Source organism: Dendropsophus ebraccatus, chromosome 15 (genome assembly GCF_027789765.1).
Source record: "Dendropsophus ebraccatus isolate aDenEbr1 chromosome 15, aDenEbr1.pat, whole genome shotgun sequence".
Taxonomy (NCBI): domain Eukaryota; kingdom Metazoa; phylum Chordata; class Amphibia; order Anura; family Hylidae; genus Dendropsophus; species Dendropsophus ebraccatus.
Genome location: NC_091468.1, coordinates 33,638,464 through 33,655,263, shown reverse-complemented (window position 1 = coordinate 33,655,263; position 16,800 = coordinate 33,638,464). Strand labels below are relative to the sequence as shown.

Sequence of the window (16,800 nt, the reverse complement as noted above, 5' to 3'; positions counted from 1 at the left end):
ATTTTATCTGTAAACGAAAGTTCCATACATTACAATACTGATCAGTAAATGAACCTGCTAATAACAGTATGGTTTCTCAGGAACTAGACGCATTAAAAACATATTTTATTACAAATGAGGAAGAACCAACAGTTTAGTTTATAATAGAAAATAATCCTCTAACAACAAGAAATTACCTGGAGGCAAAGGAATTAATTACCAGTCAATGACCTGTTCTAAAGTGAATAATTCATTAATGGCTTAATCATAACCATCAACTTCTTGCCAACCTTCAAGAAGTATTATTGATGCAGTTACATATGAGCATGTGCTTCATGACAATTGGGATGATTACTAGGAGTCAGAGCAGGGCAGAAAATTCTCACGGAACATTTGTAGTGAGCAGAGAGAGGAGCAGCTGAATGATGGCACATAAAAAATAAATAAAAAATGCTTGTGTAGCAAATGAACCAACCTGCACTATCACCATTGTGTTGTATTCATATGGGTAAAGGATATATGCACCTTATGTACAAAGAAAAAAATTCCAGCGACACTCGCCATAAAAAAACAGTACTTTGTTTGCTTTCACAAACGCATGGTGCAACGCCGAGGTCGTCCATTCCTCTGCATTTTGGGAGTGAGCATTCCTTGGCCTTCTGCTACGCATTTGTCAGAGAGAATTAAGTACTGTCTTTTTATGGTGAGTGTCACTGGAATTTCTTTATTTTGATGTATTTATAAACTGTTTGGAGCTGAGCATCATCCGAGATAAAGGAGAACTATCAGAAGGTTAGATGACTATAACCTGCAGATATGTCCCTACTGAACAGTAGACGCCAAGGAGTAAGGTATGTCTCTTACCTTTATCCTGGTTGCCGTTTTGGTGCAGTTAGTAGTTTGCGGTTGAGACCGCTAAGAGCACTGGGGAACACATTAGGAGCACTGCCCGCCCATGTAGTGCCGATCTGGCCCACCCCTGGCCGTCCCACTCCATTCAATATCATTAGCAAGGGGTGGGTGGGCGGTTACCCCAGTGCTTCTAGTAGTCTCACCAGACCTTGGATCACACAAAGAACTGCACTGGAAGGGAAACTATCAGTGGGTTAGACAAATATAACCTGATGATATGTCCCTACTGCACAGGAGACGCTGAGGAGGAAGGTATGTCTCACGGTCTTCTGTGAAGTAGGGACATATCAGTAGGTTATATTAGTCTAACCTGCTGATAGTTTCCCTTTAATTGCAGTCATTGCATCTGACATTTTCTTGCTGTTGTTAAGACAGTAGTACTGGTGTCATATACATTGTGGACTATTCTGTATGCACCTTAACAAATAAATAACAATTGAAAATGGAAGTATATTTTTTTTATGTGGCAATTAAAGGGAAACAAACAGCTGGTTAGGAGGCGCTAACCTGCTGTTATGTTCCCATAGGGCTGGGGATGCTGAGAATAAAGGTAGTTTTCTTACTTTCATCCTTAGTACTGTTTTCTGTGGTCCCACTCCCAATGCACCAAACTGCCTAATTTACATATTAATTAAACTGAAGATTTAAAGGGATCTTTCCATCTCAACTAATGTAGGACTTGTCATTTTTGCAAACACATACATTTAGCGAATTTGCCTCCTCCTGATATAGTATGCCCACTCCTTCCCTTCCATTGTCTAGGTTACAAACCACCGCTCTGTCCTAAAAAAGTGATCAGGCTGTGATATATATAGTTATAGTGTGTATACATACAGTACAAAATATGTATAAATGCTATTGCTATGCATACAACAGCTAGACCACTACATCTAAAGCAGAGAGCTCATTGGTAATCTAGACACGCTGTAACCTTCAAGGGGGTATTCTCATCTCCCCCTTTTCATACTGGCCTTGCCACATCCCACTGTCACTTCCTGGATTGCCGCAGGGGGTGGGTAGTTTGGAGGTCGAGGATGGGTTGGAGCGTTGCTGGGCTGAATGAGCTAGGCATCACTGTGTCTCTGGCTGACATTACACATGCCTCCAGGGACAATCCAGGTTGTGTAGATATGTGGGATGTAAGAGGGAGACATATAAAAATTGCTTTACATGTGTATTACCTATAAAATATCTTTTTTTTTCTAGATAAGAGTAGCCTTTCAATGAAACTTGAGCTGAGGATGAAGGTAAGAAAACTATCTTAATTTTGAGCATCTCTGGGCCTATGGGAATATAACTTCTGGTTATCTTCTTCTATCTTGCTGTCAGTTTTTCTTTAAAAGTCTCCTTTCTAGAGATGAGCGAACCCTGAACACGCTACCTGAACACTCTGCATTTGATTACCGGTGGCTGAAGAAGTTGGATGCAGCCTTAAGGCCACCTGGAAAACATGCCATAGGCTGTATCCATGTTCTCCAGGTCTCTAACCTGCTGTTATGTTTCCAAAGGGCTGGGGGTGATGAGAATGAAGCTAGTTTTCTTTCAAGCTCAGAGCAGTTTTCAGTGGTCCTAATGCATCAAACTGCCTAATTTACAAATTAAGCTTCTATATGCCCGCAGCACTGTTTCCGGGCATATAGGTAAGTAAACACTATGAGCATTACTTATATGTCCTGAAAAAGTACTTTTTAAAACTTACTAATCTAATTATGTGGTTGTCCTGGAGATCCTAAGTAGTCACGATTGGCAGGAAATCTTGCTGGCAGTCACGCCCCCCTTGGAGCATTAGAGGGACAGCCCATCTGTGATGCTACCAGTTCCTCTAAACCAACACTGCCAGGGAGATGTGACTGCCGGTAAGATTTCTCGCCAGCCGTAACTAGCAAGGAGCGCCGGACTGCCCATATGACTAGAGAAGTAAGTTTTAGGCTATGTTCACAATATTTTTTCTCAGTATTTTTCTCAGTATGTATGCTCTGTTCACACTTTGCTGAAATTTAGTGGATGGCTGTAATTTAATGGCAAATAACGGCCATTCTTTTAAAATAATAGCAATTATTTGCCATTAAATGGCAGACATGCACTATATTTCCAAAAGCTGTTTTTTAGCCTCCCCCTCTCATCTCTTATCTGTATATTATCGGGCAAGGTTGTCTCCATTACAGAGGAATAAAGTGAATATGGGTGTGCTAAGTCCGTTACAACCTATGGAGGGGAGGGGGGGGGGAAGGAGGGACGGAGGGGGATGAGTGAGCAGGAAGAGGAGACAAGCAGCTGTACAGTTTGGAGACTGTCTGGGCACATAATTAAGAGTATAGAAAGGTCAGTGCTTATCTGTAAGTCGATGAGATTAGATTGGAGGATGATGTGGTGTGCAGGGCTCCCTTTTCTCCGCTCTGTGCTCACCCATCCCCTTTGACACCTGCCCCCTCCATACAGCATAATAGACACAGAAATCCTGATTCTTCTAAAGTGAAGGGGAAGGCTGCAAAACAGCAGCCGTTTCCTGCTTGCTGCCAGTGCTATTACACACGCCGGCAGCGAACCGGTAGCTGCAGGGAAGGCTGTCCGGGTTATCGCTAGATCGTCTGGACAGCTCATAGAGGATAGCGGTGGTGTGCTGCCACCGCTCCTGTTCCACAGAGCAACGGCTGCAGATCATTGATATTACAGTCGTTTGTCTTTCAACATGTTGAAAGACAAACGACAGCAATGATCAGCCGACATACTGTAGTTCATTGCGGCTGATCGTTGCCTTCTATTACATGGGATAATTATCGGCGATAACGGCCGATAATCGTTCCAAGTAATAAGGCCTTTAGCTACATAGACACTACATTAGATATACTTTTCCATATACTGCACCCCCTGCTAAACCCTTCATGTGAATTACACCTGATTCATGACGTCACTTTTTTTTTAGAGAAATTAAAGCCTGCCTTATCTACTAAATTGAGGAAAACAGCAATTTCTGTGCATTTCCAATAATTAGTGTAGGGACATTAGGGATTTGTCTAAAATTTCTTATGTAATAACATATTAAAAAATTTATTTTGGCCGCAGTTGCCCTTTAACAGTGAGGACCGGGCTGCTGATAGCAGCCAGTCCCAACATGCTATGAAGTGAGCTCAGCTCCTGAGCTCACTTCATAGCGCCGCCAGACCCCTTAAGTGACAGGCTCCCATGACATACTGGTACGTCATGGGTCCTTAAGGGGTTAGAGGGGTTTATCCAGCATTAAAAAAATATGGCCACTTTCTTCCAGAGACTACACAAGGTCTTTTTTTGGTCATTTTAGGGCCGTCTTTTTGGCACCAAAACACAGCAGTTACGGTTATAATTTGCACAAACCACCTGCGATTTTGCACCAAAAAAGACGTTTGTCAAACAGCCAAAAAAGGAATGATCTCGGTTTCATTCATGAGGCATTTTAAACAGGAAGATGTACAGCCGATAGTGATATATTTTAGCGTGGCACAAAAGATGAGATCAGCCGAGGATCTGGGTTTTTTTTCTCGGTTGACCACTGAACCTTTTACATGGGCTGATTATCAGCCATATTGGCGTTTTTACAGTATGAACCCAGTCTAGCCAGCAATCTGTCTGCAAAAGTCCAAAGTATTACATAGGTGTCTGTTAGTGTTGAGCAGACCTGTCAAACTGTTTGGGTTTAGAAACTTTCTCCGAACCCGAATTCTCAGCATTTGATTCCCCACGGCTGCAGAATTTATGTGCCTTTATAGGCAGTTCTAGAAAACATGGATACTAAATATCCCTGTTTTTCTGGCAGCCCCTAGGGATGCATCCAACTTCTGCAACCGTGGAGAATCAAATGCTGAAAGTTTGGGTTCGGAGAAAATTGCCAATTCAGCTAAACACTAGTGCCAGTACAACCTTGGGCAACATGATGAGATGGATCATATTAAACCACTAGCTTTTCATGTAGAGCATGTTTTTGTCCTTTATCACCTCTGCTAGTAGAAAGAAGCCGTCCACCGAAGTAGTTATCATCTGAGAGCTTGTTCATAGAACACATTTATTTGTGCTTTATCGGTCCCATTGTTACGTCATTCACAATGTTCTTTGGTAGCTTTCACAAACACAAAACAATTTGGAGCTAACTCTAGCTTGCAAGCCATCAGGTAAAAAGAACCAAACCATGCAGTCAACTAAATTGGAAAACAAGATAGATATATTTGATTGAAATAATGCACCAGCCCGGCAAAAGGGGGAAAAAAAAGCATTTTCTATAAAGCACAGCTAAATAAGAAGTGTGAAACAATATTTCAAAACCCTTTTGAAAAGTTTCTGATCCTCGCTGCCTCACACAATCTGCTGAAATTAAATTACTGCACTCAGAGTAAGGCCGATTTTCACAGAACTGGCAAGGGAATAACGTGACCCAGACTGGGCAGCAAGCACTCAAGAGCCGGGACGATATATTGTATCAGCCAGCAAAGTCATAATGCTCTACAGTCTAATGATATCTAATGGTAGCCTATTTTCTTCAGTGCCTTTATGTCTTGTAGGCTGGAAATAGCTTCATATGGTATGTACATTGCTGTAAGCGTATTTCTCAATTACATATCCATAGCACGTCCGTTTTGTGTCATGAATATGGGACTGATTCCTCTGTTGCCCTGCTTCTTCTAGAGAACTTATCATAGGAAGATAAAAACAGATTATGGGCTAAGAAAAATCACAGATTTATTCAAGTCTTTATGTGCCCTCAGCACAACAGCAACATGGTATGAAGAACGACTATTGTTTGCGGTGCCAACTGTATATATCTGGAATCACTTTGCAATGCTGTGCAAGCGTTTGACTAATACAGCAAGTATCTGCTTCGCTCTTATCTATTCCGCTCAATCTCCTTCCTTGGTAATGACCCTGCTAGTGAGGCAGAAATTCAATTATTTTGTTATTTTCCAAGAATTTAAATACACACTTTAACAGCCAAATCACCTTGCATAAAAATCTCTCATCTGAACAATTTCTAAAGGGCGTTTAGGAAGATAAGTAAACCGCAGGTCAACAGCAATAAGCTGAAGTTCTTCTGCCGCCTCCCTCCATGCCCTGATAGGCATCACCCGATTGCCCAACCTACACTTATGATTTACTTGTTGTACAGATGAGTGGAAAGTGCCAATAGCCAATTAGTGGAATAGTATCCTTTATTTGCTATCTCTTCCTTGCCTTCTCATTGTACCACATAAACCTGATCTAATTGTGCTGGATGCTACAGAATGAGGGCTGCAAATCACATTGGACGTAAAATAACATAAAACAAACTGCACATGTCAAAACGTTCATTACATGCCATAAAAAGGCTCTGTTAACATTTTTCCAGGAAGAAAATGTTGACTGCTTTCGTTCTTTAAATGTGAAATGCTATTTTTGCACTAAAAAAAATTGGCGACATTTTATGCTCATTATAGCATATAAGTCACACACTACATGTGCCACTAATAATGGTAAGGGTCTACCGCAGTGTCATAAACGGGAACACGTTGCTCATTGAGATGTTTTATAGGATGAACAAATGTTCACATACAATAATGATCCTAATAATATTGTCGGTATGTCTTTGCCACATAAAAAATAACAAGAAACAGTAAAAATCCAAACTAATGATAACATTCCAGTAACACACACACACAGACACTAGATAGATAGATAGATAGATAGATAGATAGATAGATAGATATTTAACTAAGGTACAAGGTAAATAAGTGTGAGTCGGAGAAGACCCGAAGCTTCATTCAGATACACATTCCCACAGTTCCAGCGTAAACTGATCTTGACTTCACACCACAAATGAGGGCATTGATATATGATAGAACAGAACAACATTGCTAAAAGCAATCTGGCGGCTACCAAAACATGTACAGCCAACCTTCATGAAGACAAAGTATGACTGGAGCCAGAGTCAGACTTAGGTTCCTTGAAACTAACCCAAGGATCTAAAGGGGCCATCTTGTATCAGTTCAGAACATGTTTGTGTCTCCTGTTACTTGCTCTGTAAATATTGTCATCATCATATAGATAGGACAAACCACCTGCAAAGTATAACCCCTTAAGGTGCAACATATATTTTATTTTCCTACTAAGAGCATTAACTTAAGTTTCTAACTCCTTCATTTTACCATAAAATGTATTGGAAAAAAACCACTTATTTTATCCATTGTGGCAGAAATATAAATAAACAAATTCCGCCTTTTTTGGGCTGTTTCACTTTCATGGAGTTTACTCTGTGGTAGAAACGGCATGTTAATCTAAATGGGTATTCCAGTGTTTTGACAAAATAAGATGCTGCTGGGTCAGGGAAAGAAGAGAAAGCCATTCTTACCTACCCCGATGCCCCACAGCTCCCATTATTCTCCTTCCAGTCCCCCCAATCTGTCTTCTACCTGCTTTTGCTTGCTCAGCTAATCACCGGCCACTGTGCTGTCCCATCTCAGAGCAGAATCAGACCAGTGTGGGACCTGGTCTTTTTTTATCTTCAATTTGTCCTGAGATGAAGAGATTGGTACATTGTCCACAGGAAATAACTGATGCAGTGACTTCCTATTCACATCGGACTCATCTCTTGGGACCGACAGGAGGAGGTAAGTATGGGGGGGGCTCTATTGGGGGTATTGCTAGCCTGTTTACATGACTCATTATTGGGAAGCAAATATAAAGATCTGGTCGGCACTCATTCTTGTACCTGGTGCACGTACTGTGTAATAAAACGGTATAGCAAAGAAGAACTCGGCACTCTTGCTCTATTTCTCTTGCTTCAAATGGTTTATTCAGCTGAATTGCTGCCATGCTCTAACACATTGTGGCTCCCCCCGAGTATTTCTCAAACAACAACTGTTATAAACTGTATAGACTGAACAAACAATTTGAGCAAGTAAAATCCTGGTAAGGAGTTCTAATTCTTGGGAATGAGCATACCTAAGAAAACAGAACTGCCCGATGATTGGCTTATGTAAAAGTGTCTTAAAGGGATTGCTGCTTTCTTCCAGAAACAGCATCTCTCCTGTCTTCAGTCTTACTGTGGCTTTGCAGCTTAGTTCCATTTAAGTAAATGGAGCTTAATGCGACTCTGTACCCACAATCTGACCCCCCCCCCCCCCAAACCACTTGTACCTATTGTCCTAAAAAACAACTTTTAAACTTGCAGCCCCATGCCCAACGGCCGGGGTTTAGAGTATCTGTGCCCTAACTTTGTACCACCCCTCCATCACCCTCCTCCCCACCCTCTTCATAATTAGGAATGCCACTGGAACATTTTCTCCTGTCTGAACATTGCACAGGTGTCTTAACGATCCAGCCCATGTTCAGCATTCACACAGCTGATGAATAGGAGACAATCTGCCTGGAGCATTCCTAATGATGAGGAGGGCGAGGAGGAGGGACAGAGAGGTTGTGCCAGCCTAATGCATACACAATCTAAGCCCTGGCTGTTGGGCACAGGGCTGACAGCTGCCGAATGGACCCCAGGACAGATTTTGGATTAAAAGCAGCTATCCGAAGGTACAAGCGGTTTGGGGAGGTCAGATTGTAGGTACAGAGTCACTTTAATTTCAATACCTCACACAACCTAGCGACAGGGGTGGTGTTGTTTTTGCAAGAAAGTGGTTGTGCTTTTTCCATTCCTGCACAATAAAGGATTCAACAGGAGATTATTAAATAAACTTCTAAGAAGCAGATCCCAGTAGCACATTTCAACCTGCATGACCTTTTGGACACATTATTCTGTCAGAGAATGGGCCCACTGAATGACCCATTTGTATAATGATCGGCCAGTCAAACCCTATATACCAATAGCAGACATTTCACAAGGCAAACCTATTGGGGTACAGGGGGAAAAAGATGAACATTCATATACCGAATAGCTGCCTATTTCCATTCCGTGAAGGTGAAATGCTCCCATTACCAGGCTGGTGAGATGACTAATATTACTTACATACCAATAACTGTCTTTAATTGTTCTAAAAAGTTATTTTACTATAATGATGGCAGTTTTATAGGCGAGTTACTATATTACCAGTTAATAATGTTTACAGCACCTGCGTTCCATTTTAATTATTTCAATAAATAAGTAATATAAATTTACGGCTACTATTTTTTATTCGCATTAAAAAAAAAAAAAAACACTACATAATGTACCAGACTTGAAATATGCATGAAGGAGAAATCATTAAAATAAGAAAACACTGTTTGCTACAAGCACATAATACTACCAGGTATTTTAATTTACACTGACAACAGATGAATGGCAGGTGCATCCAAAATGTTAGAGAATACCAAGGGCTTTAGAAAAGAATACATTTGCATGTTCTGTCAGTGAATTACATATGTACAAAAGAAAGCAATTGGGGACCACTGGTGCCCCCCCTCCCCCCACCTAGGCTGCACAGCATAGCCAGGGATGTACTATAAATGTAATAAATGAAGTTGTTCTAGCAAAAATATGCACACGCGGAGGTTGCAGACGCTTCTGTCAGACAGCACATTTATTAAAATGCAGCGAGTTTCTAGCTCCGAATACTATTTCATGCTGGAGGGCTTCAGGGAGACATATTCCAGAATTTTACGAGTTTTTATGAGACTAACATTTCCTCAACAATGACAAAGCACCGTGAATACTTACAGGTAGCCGAATGGACAGTATTTGTCACAGACTACAGGCTTGCACTTCTTGGGCCTCGGTCGGCACTGGCAGATCTCACAGTTGTGGAGATGAGTCTGAAAGCCGTAGGGACAGTCCAAGGCACAACCCGATATAAGTCCAGTGCATAGCTCCTCTCCTGTAAAAAAATAAATAAAAAAAAAAAAAGGCTCAAGTTATAGTATGAAAAAAATAAATAAGTTATTAGTCTACTTCTTTTGGCTACTAGAATAAAAATGCAATGTCTCATTTGGAACAAATAAAAGCCAGTGGTAAGAACGCTTTGATAGTATTCTATCAATACAGAACACTTGCTGTGATTTAGGCCTTTAAAAAAAAAAAAAAACCCTATATCTGGACAAAACTATACAATAAACCTGACGTCATAGCTATAAAGGGTGCACTGGTAGCAGTCACGTCATGGCACTGGTACCTTAGAGGGTCTAAGAGCTGCATGAAATAACACCGATGTTGTGGCAAATGGTTATGGATTTTTCTATAAGCCTCAAGGGCTTCAAGTTACAGTATACTTCTGCTGTGCCCTCCATAAATCTTATGTATCTTTTTTTCCCATTCTTTTCTTTAATAACCACACACCTTTTGAAACTCCAGTTTTGGTTGTTCTACTTACCATGAAATAAGATAAAACTCCACTCATGTCTATATTATGTGGCGTACATTTAACTATATTATGTTGAAAGTAAGACAATGAAAAAGGGTCCGGCTCCTTTTCACTTCTGCGCTAAATTATTATGTATTGTTTCCATGTCTGTATATGACTCATAATAATAGTACTGATAAAGACATAAAATATACACATATCTTTATCTCTATGGTCCTCACTTCTTGAGCTGTTTGATACATAAGCTGTAAATAGCTTGTATACAGTCCATGTAGCTGCTCTGTATACAACAAGTTGGCAGATGCAAGGCATGGATGTTATTAGGATGACTAGATAAACGTGGTCCGAAGTGTTAAGGCAACTGTAACAAAGTAGTTTTCCTATATTTACACACAATAATATGTAAGAGATTGGAGATTTTTCAGAAAGCTTTCATCTTGAGCGTAACATAGAATTATTTATAGAAGACGACATCTATTTGACCTCCTTTTGGTTTTCTGCCATCCTGTAAAATGTTTAGTCGGTTACATTGACGAGCCATAGTGTCTGCAAGATAAAGCTCTTGTCATACAACTGGAGGGAAGCAAAAAGTTGCCAGGAGATGCCAGACAGTAGGCCGCACTGCTGACCTCCCTGCAACGTCCCGTCATTTCTCATTTCTCTATTCAGCTTTTTCATCAAGCACACATTGCTGAATTAAGTGATTTGGCAAAATACATCTGGAACAATCAAATAAGTGTTGTTCAAAGTGCTTAGCGGGAATGTACTATCTTCTATCGAACAAAACGCTGACACAAAGGGCAAAATGGTAGCTCAATGCTTACTACTGCACCTGTAAGTGATGCCATATATTTACAAACCTTATATGTAGATCCATTAATGCCATTACTATTGCAAAACTTTCCACATGTTATAGAGAAACATTAAAAGTATTGATCGGTCAGGGTTGGGAGTTTGTTCTTCCCATCTCTCTCCTTCAAAGTCTTAGAAGCAAAGAGACAGAGAGAGACACTCAGTTAAGCACTTCTCAACGTTCGTTGCAGTGATCGGTGGGTGTCTGAATACCCAGACCCTGAACAATGAAGAGACTGTGGACTGTAATACAAGGCCAACGTTACTATTTGGCGATATTCACGTGGGCTTTTTTTAAAAAGGCAAAATGTGCTACTTTCATCCCTTTCATTAATTAAAAAAGGCCACTGAAGCCTATAGGGAGAAATTAATATATGGATTCTGTGTGCCACAGTTGATCTATACCATGTTAGTATGTCATGAGTATTTCATCCATATTGCATCCATTTTTCCCAGCTAGTACATAAATACAGATACAACAGCAATTACATACTGATCCAAACACAGAAAGAGGGATCGGCATTACCACAATATCAATGCAAATATGGTCCTATTTGTTTGACCCATGAGGTTTTGCCGATATAGTCACATATTGGGGTGCTGCTCACCAAGAGCCAAAGATTCCAGTCATATAGTGAAGATACAAAAGATGATTGGGGGGCACTCACCATTAAAACTTGACTTTTATTTTAACTTCAATAAAACCATTCCATTTTCGGACGACTCGGACACCAGCACCATGCGGCAAACGTGCGTTATGTGACAGCTGTTTCGTGTGCGTCAGCATCTGGAGAAGCGTGCTGACGCACACGAAACAGCTGTCACGTAACACACGTTTGCCGCATGGTGCTGGCGTCCGAATAGTCCGATGAAAATGGAATGGTTTTATTGAAGTTAAAATAAAAGTCAAGTTTTAATGGTGAGTGCCCCCCAATCATCTTTTGTATCTTGATTACATACTGAAATACTGTATTGTATTTCGGATCTGTATTACGGACACATATCAGTAGCACTAATTGATAACAACGTGTTGATCCGATTACCTTACTCGCCAGGTGCCAAATATTTCTTATTCCGGAAGTGTGATGGATGCGGTAATGATTAATTACAGAGATGCCAGGCTTCACTAGAGCTTACCTTTAACACATGACAAATGAGTGGTGCGATGGTATGTGACAAAATCCTATGATGTTACCGCTGTGTAGAATGACAAGAGCAAGGTTCTGACATAAGAGACTGCTTTCTGTGCTGGGAAGCGTTAAATAGCTTTACGGGCAGGCAGGACTTCATGTGCTCTATATGAGGCGCTTTAGGACACAGATAACACGCTCATCATTCTAAACTGTGAATATCCTGATAATGGAATCTGTGAGCTAAAGGCAAGAGCACAATTTTCCTACATGATGTACAAAGATGAAAGCTCAGTAGGTATAATTGATAATGATTAAAGGATTACTTTCTATTTATGATATGCAAGGAGAAATGGAGGGAGTCCCTTGAAACTAGGTCTCATTTGTGATACATTTGGGCCTAATTAAAGGTAGTTTTACGTGGTGCCATTCTGAATGTTCACTTCAAAAACACCATATAGGTATTTACACAAACTTTAATAATGGCTTGCATCGCTTTGACATGCTGCAACATATTCTACCGGTGAAACCACCTGATACTTCCCAGTTTCACGTTCCCAGAAAATCTCAGAAAGAAACAATTAACCTCTGTAGAGAGGGGTCCTATCCTGGTGGCTATGTTAATTTGACCACAGTGAGAGGCACTTAACTGCTGGGCATGAAAGCCCACTGATTGTATATAATGTTTTCAAGGATGATAGCACCCGGCTGGATGCAGTCACAATCAGTGATTTATTTGTACTCTGCTCTGCTCCATGTAATGAGAACAGACCCCTGCTGGGTCAGAGTGGTACAGGTGTTTATGCATGCTCGCCACTGCCGCTTCTTACAAGGTCATATTGATCCCTCAGGTTTCCAATCACAGAGATTCAATGTTGGTGAGTCTACAACAGAGACTTATTCAAAGTAATTTACCTGCGTGAAATGTATTCCTCAATTAAGAGTCACTCAGGTATTCTTCCACATTAATCTCTGGCTGGACTAGTGAACCTCTTAGCGCTGGTGACAGATGATGTGTCAAAGCCATGAAATCTTGATTCTGCTAACTAATTTATTAGACTGACCCTCTGTGAGTGTGATTTAAAGAGGACGTAAACCTGTAGAGGGAATACTGTGCTATACTGGTGCCAGTATGCAGTATAAATAGGAGAGGGAGCACAGTGCTCCACATTTACTGACTCCTATTACTGATTTATGGGGATGTTACACAAGGCAGATTTGTTGCTGAAATGTCATTCACGTGAATAGGGCTTGACCCTAAAATTCTGTGAGCAAAGTGATTGTCACATTCACAAAGTTGACTGCAGTCTCACGTTTTCTTTTAGGCTATGTTCACACTACATAAAACTACGGCCGTAGTTCTTGCCGCAGAACTATGGCCGTAGTTTTGAGGGGTGGAACATAGCTTTATTTTCAATGGGATCCTAGCCGGAGCTCACACACATCATATGCGCTCCGTCCGGGATCCCATGCGGCACCGGAAAAAACTGACATGTCAGTTTTCTGCGTCCGGAATTCAGTAAAAGTCCTGTCAGTTCACACAGTGAAGCAAGCGGCTCCGGCCGCTTGCTTCACTGTGGGCTATGGGAAGCTCTGATGCAGGCGCACACTGATTCGGCCGAGATGATCCGGGCTGAGACCGGCCGTTCCGTGACCCGTGGCGGGGGTCACGGAATGGCCGGGTGTTCACGTAGTGTGAACATAGCCTTAAACTGTACATAGGTATTAATCTCTATAATCCCATCAAGACAACTGCTCAAAAGCACTACCCAGGGCACAACCCAACTTTTTATTATTCAGAAAAGAGGAACGCTATGTTTAAGTGGCTCCCACTCTAAGTGTCTGGCTTGTTATGCTACATTTCCCTAGGAGTGGCCTCTACAGAGTTAAAAAGATTATCCAGTGTTGGAAAGACATGGCTACTTTCTTTAAGAGACAGCACCACTCTTGTCTCCAGTTTGGGTGCAGGTTTTGCAACTCAGTTCCATTGAAGTAAATGGAGCTTAATTACAAACCACACCTGAACTGGAGACAAGATAGTCGTGTTGTGCCAGAGAATCCCTATAAAACCCATAGCTGCACCAGGATGTTAATGAACATCCTGGTGCTGCTAGGGGAGTTCAGAGGGGGGGGGGGTCGCATGGCGGATGACGTGGCATGTGCTATATGCACCCTGGGACCGCGGCTATTAGCGGGCACGGTCCGATCACCATGCCCGCTAATTAAGTATTTAGATGCACCTGTCAAAGTTGACAGCTGCATCTAAATACTTGGTGTCGCATCTAAATTCCAAAAAGTCGCATTTGAGCAATCAAGGTACAGATAGAAAGAACACATCATGGCGCAAAAAATGACACCTCAAACAGCCCCATAGACCAAAGGATAAAAGTGCTATAAGCATGGTAATAGAGCAATTTTAAGGAACATATATATATTTTTAAAGGTTTTAATTTTTAAAAAGTTATCAAATAAAATAAAAGTTATACAAGTTACGTATCATTGTAATCGTAACATGTATAACAAGTCAGTTTTACCCTAGGGCAAATGGCCTAAAAAACAAAACCCCCCACATAAAAAAAAATGTTTTTTTTTTCCAATTTCACCACACATATAATTTTTTTCTGGTTTAACAGCATATTTTAGGCAAAAATTACATCTGCCATTGCAAAGTACAATTAGTGGCGCAAAAAATAAGGTCTCTAGGTGTAAAAAAAGTACGCACTATGGACTTTTATACACAAGGAAGAAAAAACTTAAGTGCAAAAATGAAATCTGGCTGTGTCCCCTAAGGGTTAATAAATGGCTAGATGTAGTTAGGCCTACGCAAACTCTATTCACATAATTGTTAGTTATCTGCAATGATGTCTTCTACATTTAGCACACACAGAAAAGGGGATGGATCCTGTCTAGAGATGAGCGAACCTCGAGCATGCTCGAGTCCATCCGAACCCGAGCGTTTAGCATTTGATTAGCGGTGGCTGCTGAAGTTGGATAAAGCCCGAAGGCTATGTACAAAACATGGATATACTGTAGTCATTGGCTGTTTCTTTATAGTACACCCTCAGAAGGAGCAGCATGTAGAGCATTATACAGCAGTGTTAAGTAGTGTGTAAGCTTTAAATCAAGCATTTCCTTGCTCTTTCAGCAGCTTCTTGTTGTCTTTCTGCAGCCAACGCCTCCTTTCCCTCCACACTTCATAGGCTTTCCATGAGCAGAACGTCACACCTCATACCACAGTAAGCTGATAAGATGGGTTTTTAACTAAGATCTATTACCTATCCACATGATCAAAGGGGGTCCAGCCACTGGGAACCCCACAAGCACAAAGCTTCCTGAATCTGAATGGAGCAGTAATCGCCTGTATCACCACAATTCCATTGACAGAGATGGATTCCCATTTGTTATCCATGTAAGCACGTATAGGCACAACTGAAGAAGTTCCATTATCTTTCCACTCTATTGTACACAGATAGTTAACTTTTTTATCTTTTTGGTGCATTTATTTACATTTTTAGATTACTGCACTGTACCGGGACTGTCCCTGTGCAATCAGCTATAGATTGCATATATGGCAATTCTAGTCAGATAACCTTCGCAAGTACAGTTAGGAGTCCTCAAACCCACAATGCCTATCTGTATCTCTATGTATGGATACATTTTTACGTATATATTCACTCATGCTTACCTATTTATTCACCCATGGTCTTCTGTACAGTATATTCCCGTAATTACAGTCAGATAATCTTCTCAAATACAATTATAAGTTCTTGTATATACTATATCTACCTGTATCTCTACGTATGGATACATTCACTTATCTATCTATTCATCCATGTCTACCTATTTATTCATTCATTCATGTTCTCCTGTATACTTACATTTATATTGATTCATATTTATCTTTACATTTATCCCCCTACTCATTGTAATTAACAATGCTGGAATGTTATATCTATCTCTATTGTTATTATGAGTACTGCCATTAGTATTCCTTCCTACTGAATTATGTGGACTCCCCTCTTTTATTTAAAAAGAACTTGGGAATCAGGTCCAGTCCTCCTGACACTGACTGCACTTGTTGGCATTTGTGCAGTACATACTTTGAACAGTGAGTAAGCTTGCTGGCACTTGTAGTTCTACAAATAGAATATATTCATATTTATTTTTTCTTATATGCTGTTAGGACCCTGCGGCAGTCAACACTTAGGATGCTGTTTTACTGTATGCTGATGTACTGTATGTATCAATGTAATTATACATCTATTTTTCTGACTTATGTTTTGTATACACTAATTTTATCCCCTTATTTTTATCCTTTCTTTTGTGTACCTTCAATAAATGTATACTATGATTTTATTAAGGGGGATTTAGAAGAATAGATTTCTGTGTTTATTTTATATTTTCAGATTAAATGGGTAAAGTCATCTGGGACATTTATGGTATATCCACAGGTGCGGGTCTCACATCTATCTCTGGAATGAGGGCTCTCGAGTTCCCTTTGGCTTGCTTGCAAACGTTGGAGGTGGTCAGGAAGACTAAAGCAGACAAATTTATGCAACATACATAACTTACATTATTTTTTACACAGCTTAGTTGGGCTTTGGTGGCAGATGAGCACGGTTTGAGTCCGATCCTGCAGCATT

At 40.6% G+C, this 16,800-nt stretch overlaps 1 protein-coding gene across 2 annotated transcripts in view; it reads right to left on the bottom strand.

The window, feature by feature from the left end:
* Positions 1 to 16,800, bottom strand: part of CRIM1 (cysteine rich transmembrane BMP regulator 1) — a 555,578-nt gene that overhangs the window by 87,385 nt on the left and 451,393 nt on the right. For both annotated transcript variants that reach the window (XM_069955382.1, XM_069955383.1), the window contains exon 9: positions 9,536 to 9,692. In XM_069955382.1, the coding sequence (XP_069811483.1) occupies positions 9,536 to 9,692 (157 nt within the window). The remainder of the gene's footprint in view (positions 1 to 9,535; positions 9,693 to 16,800) is intronic.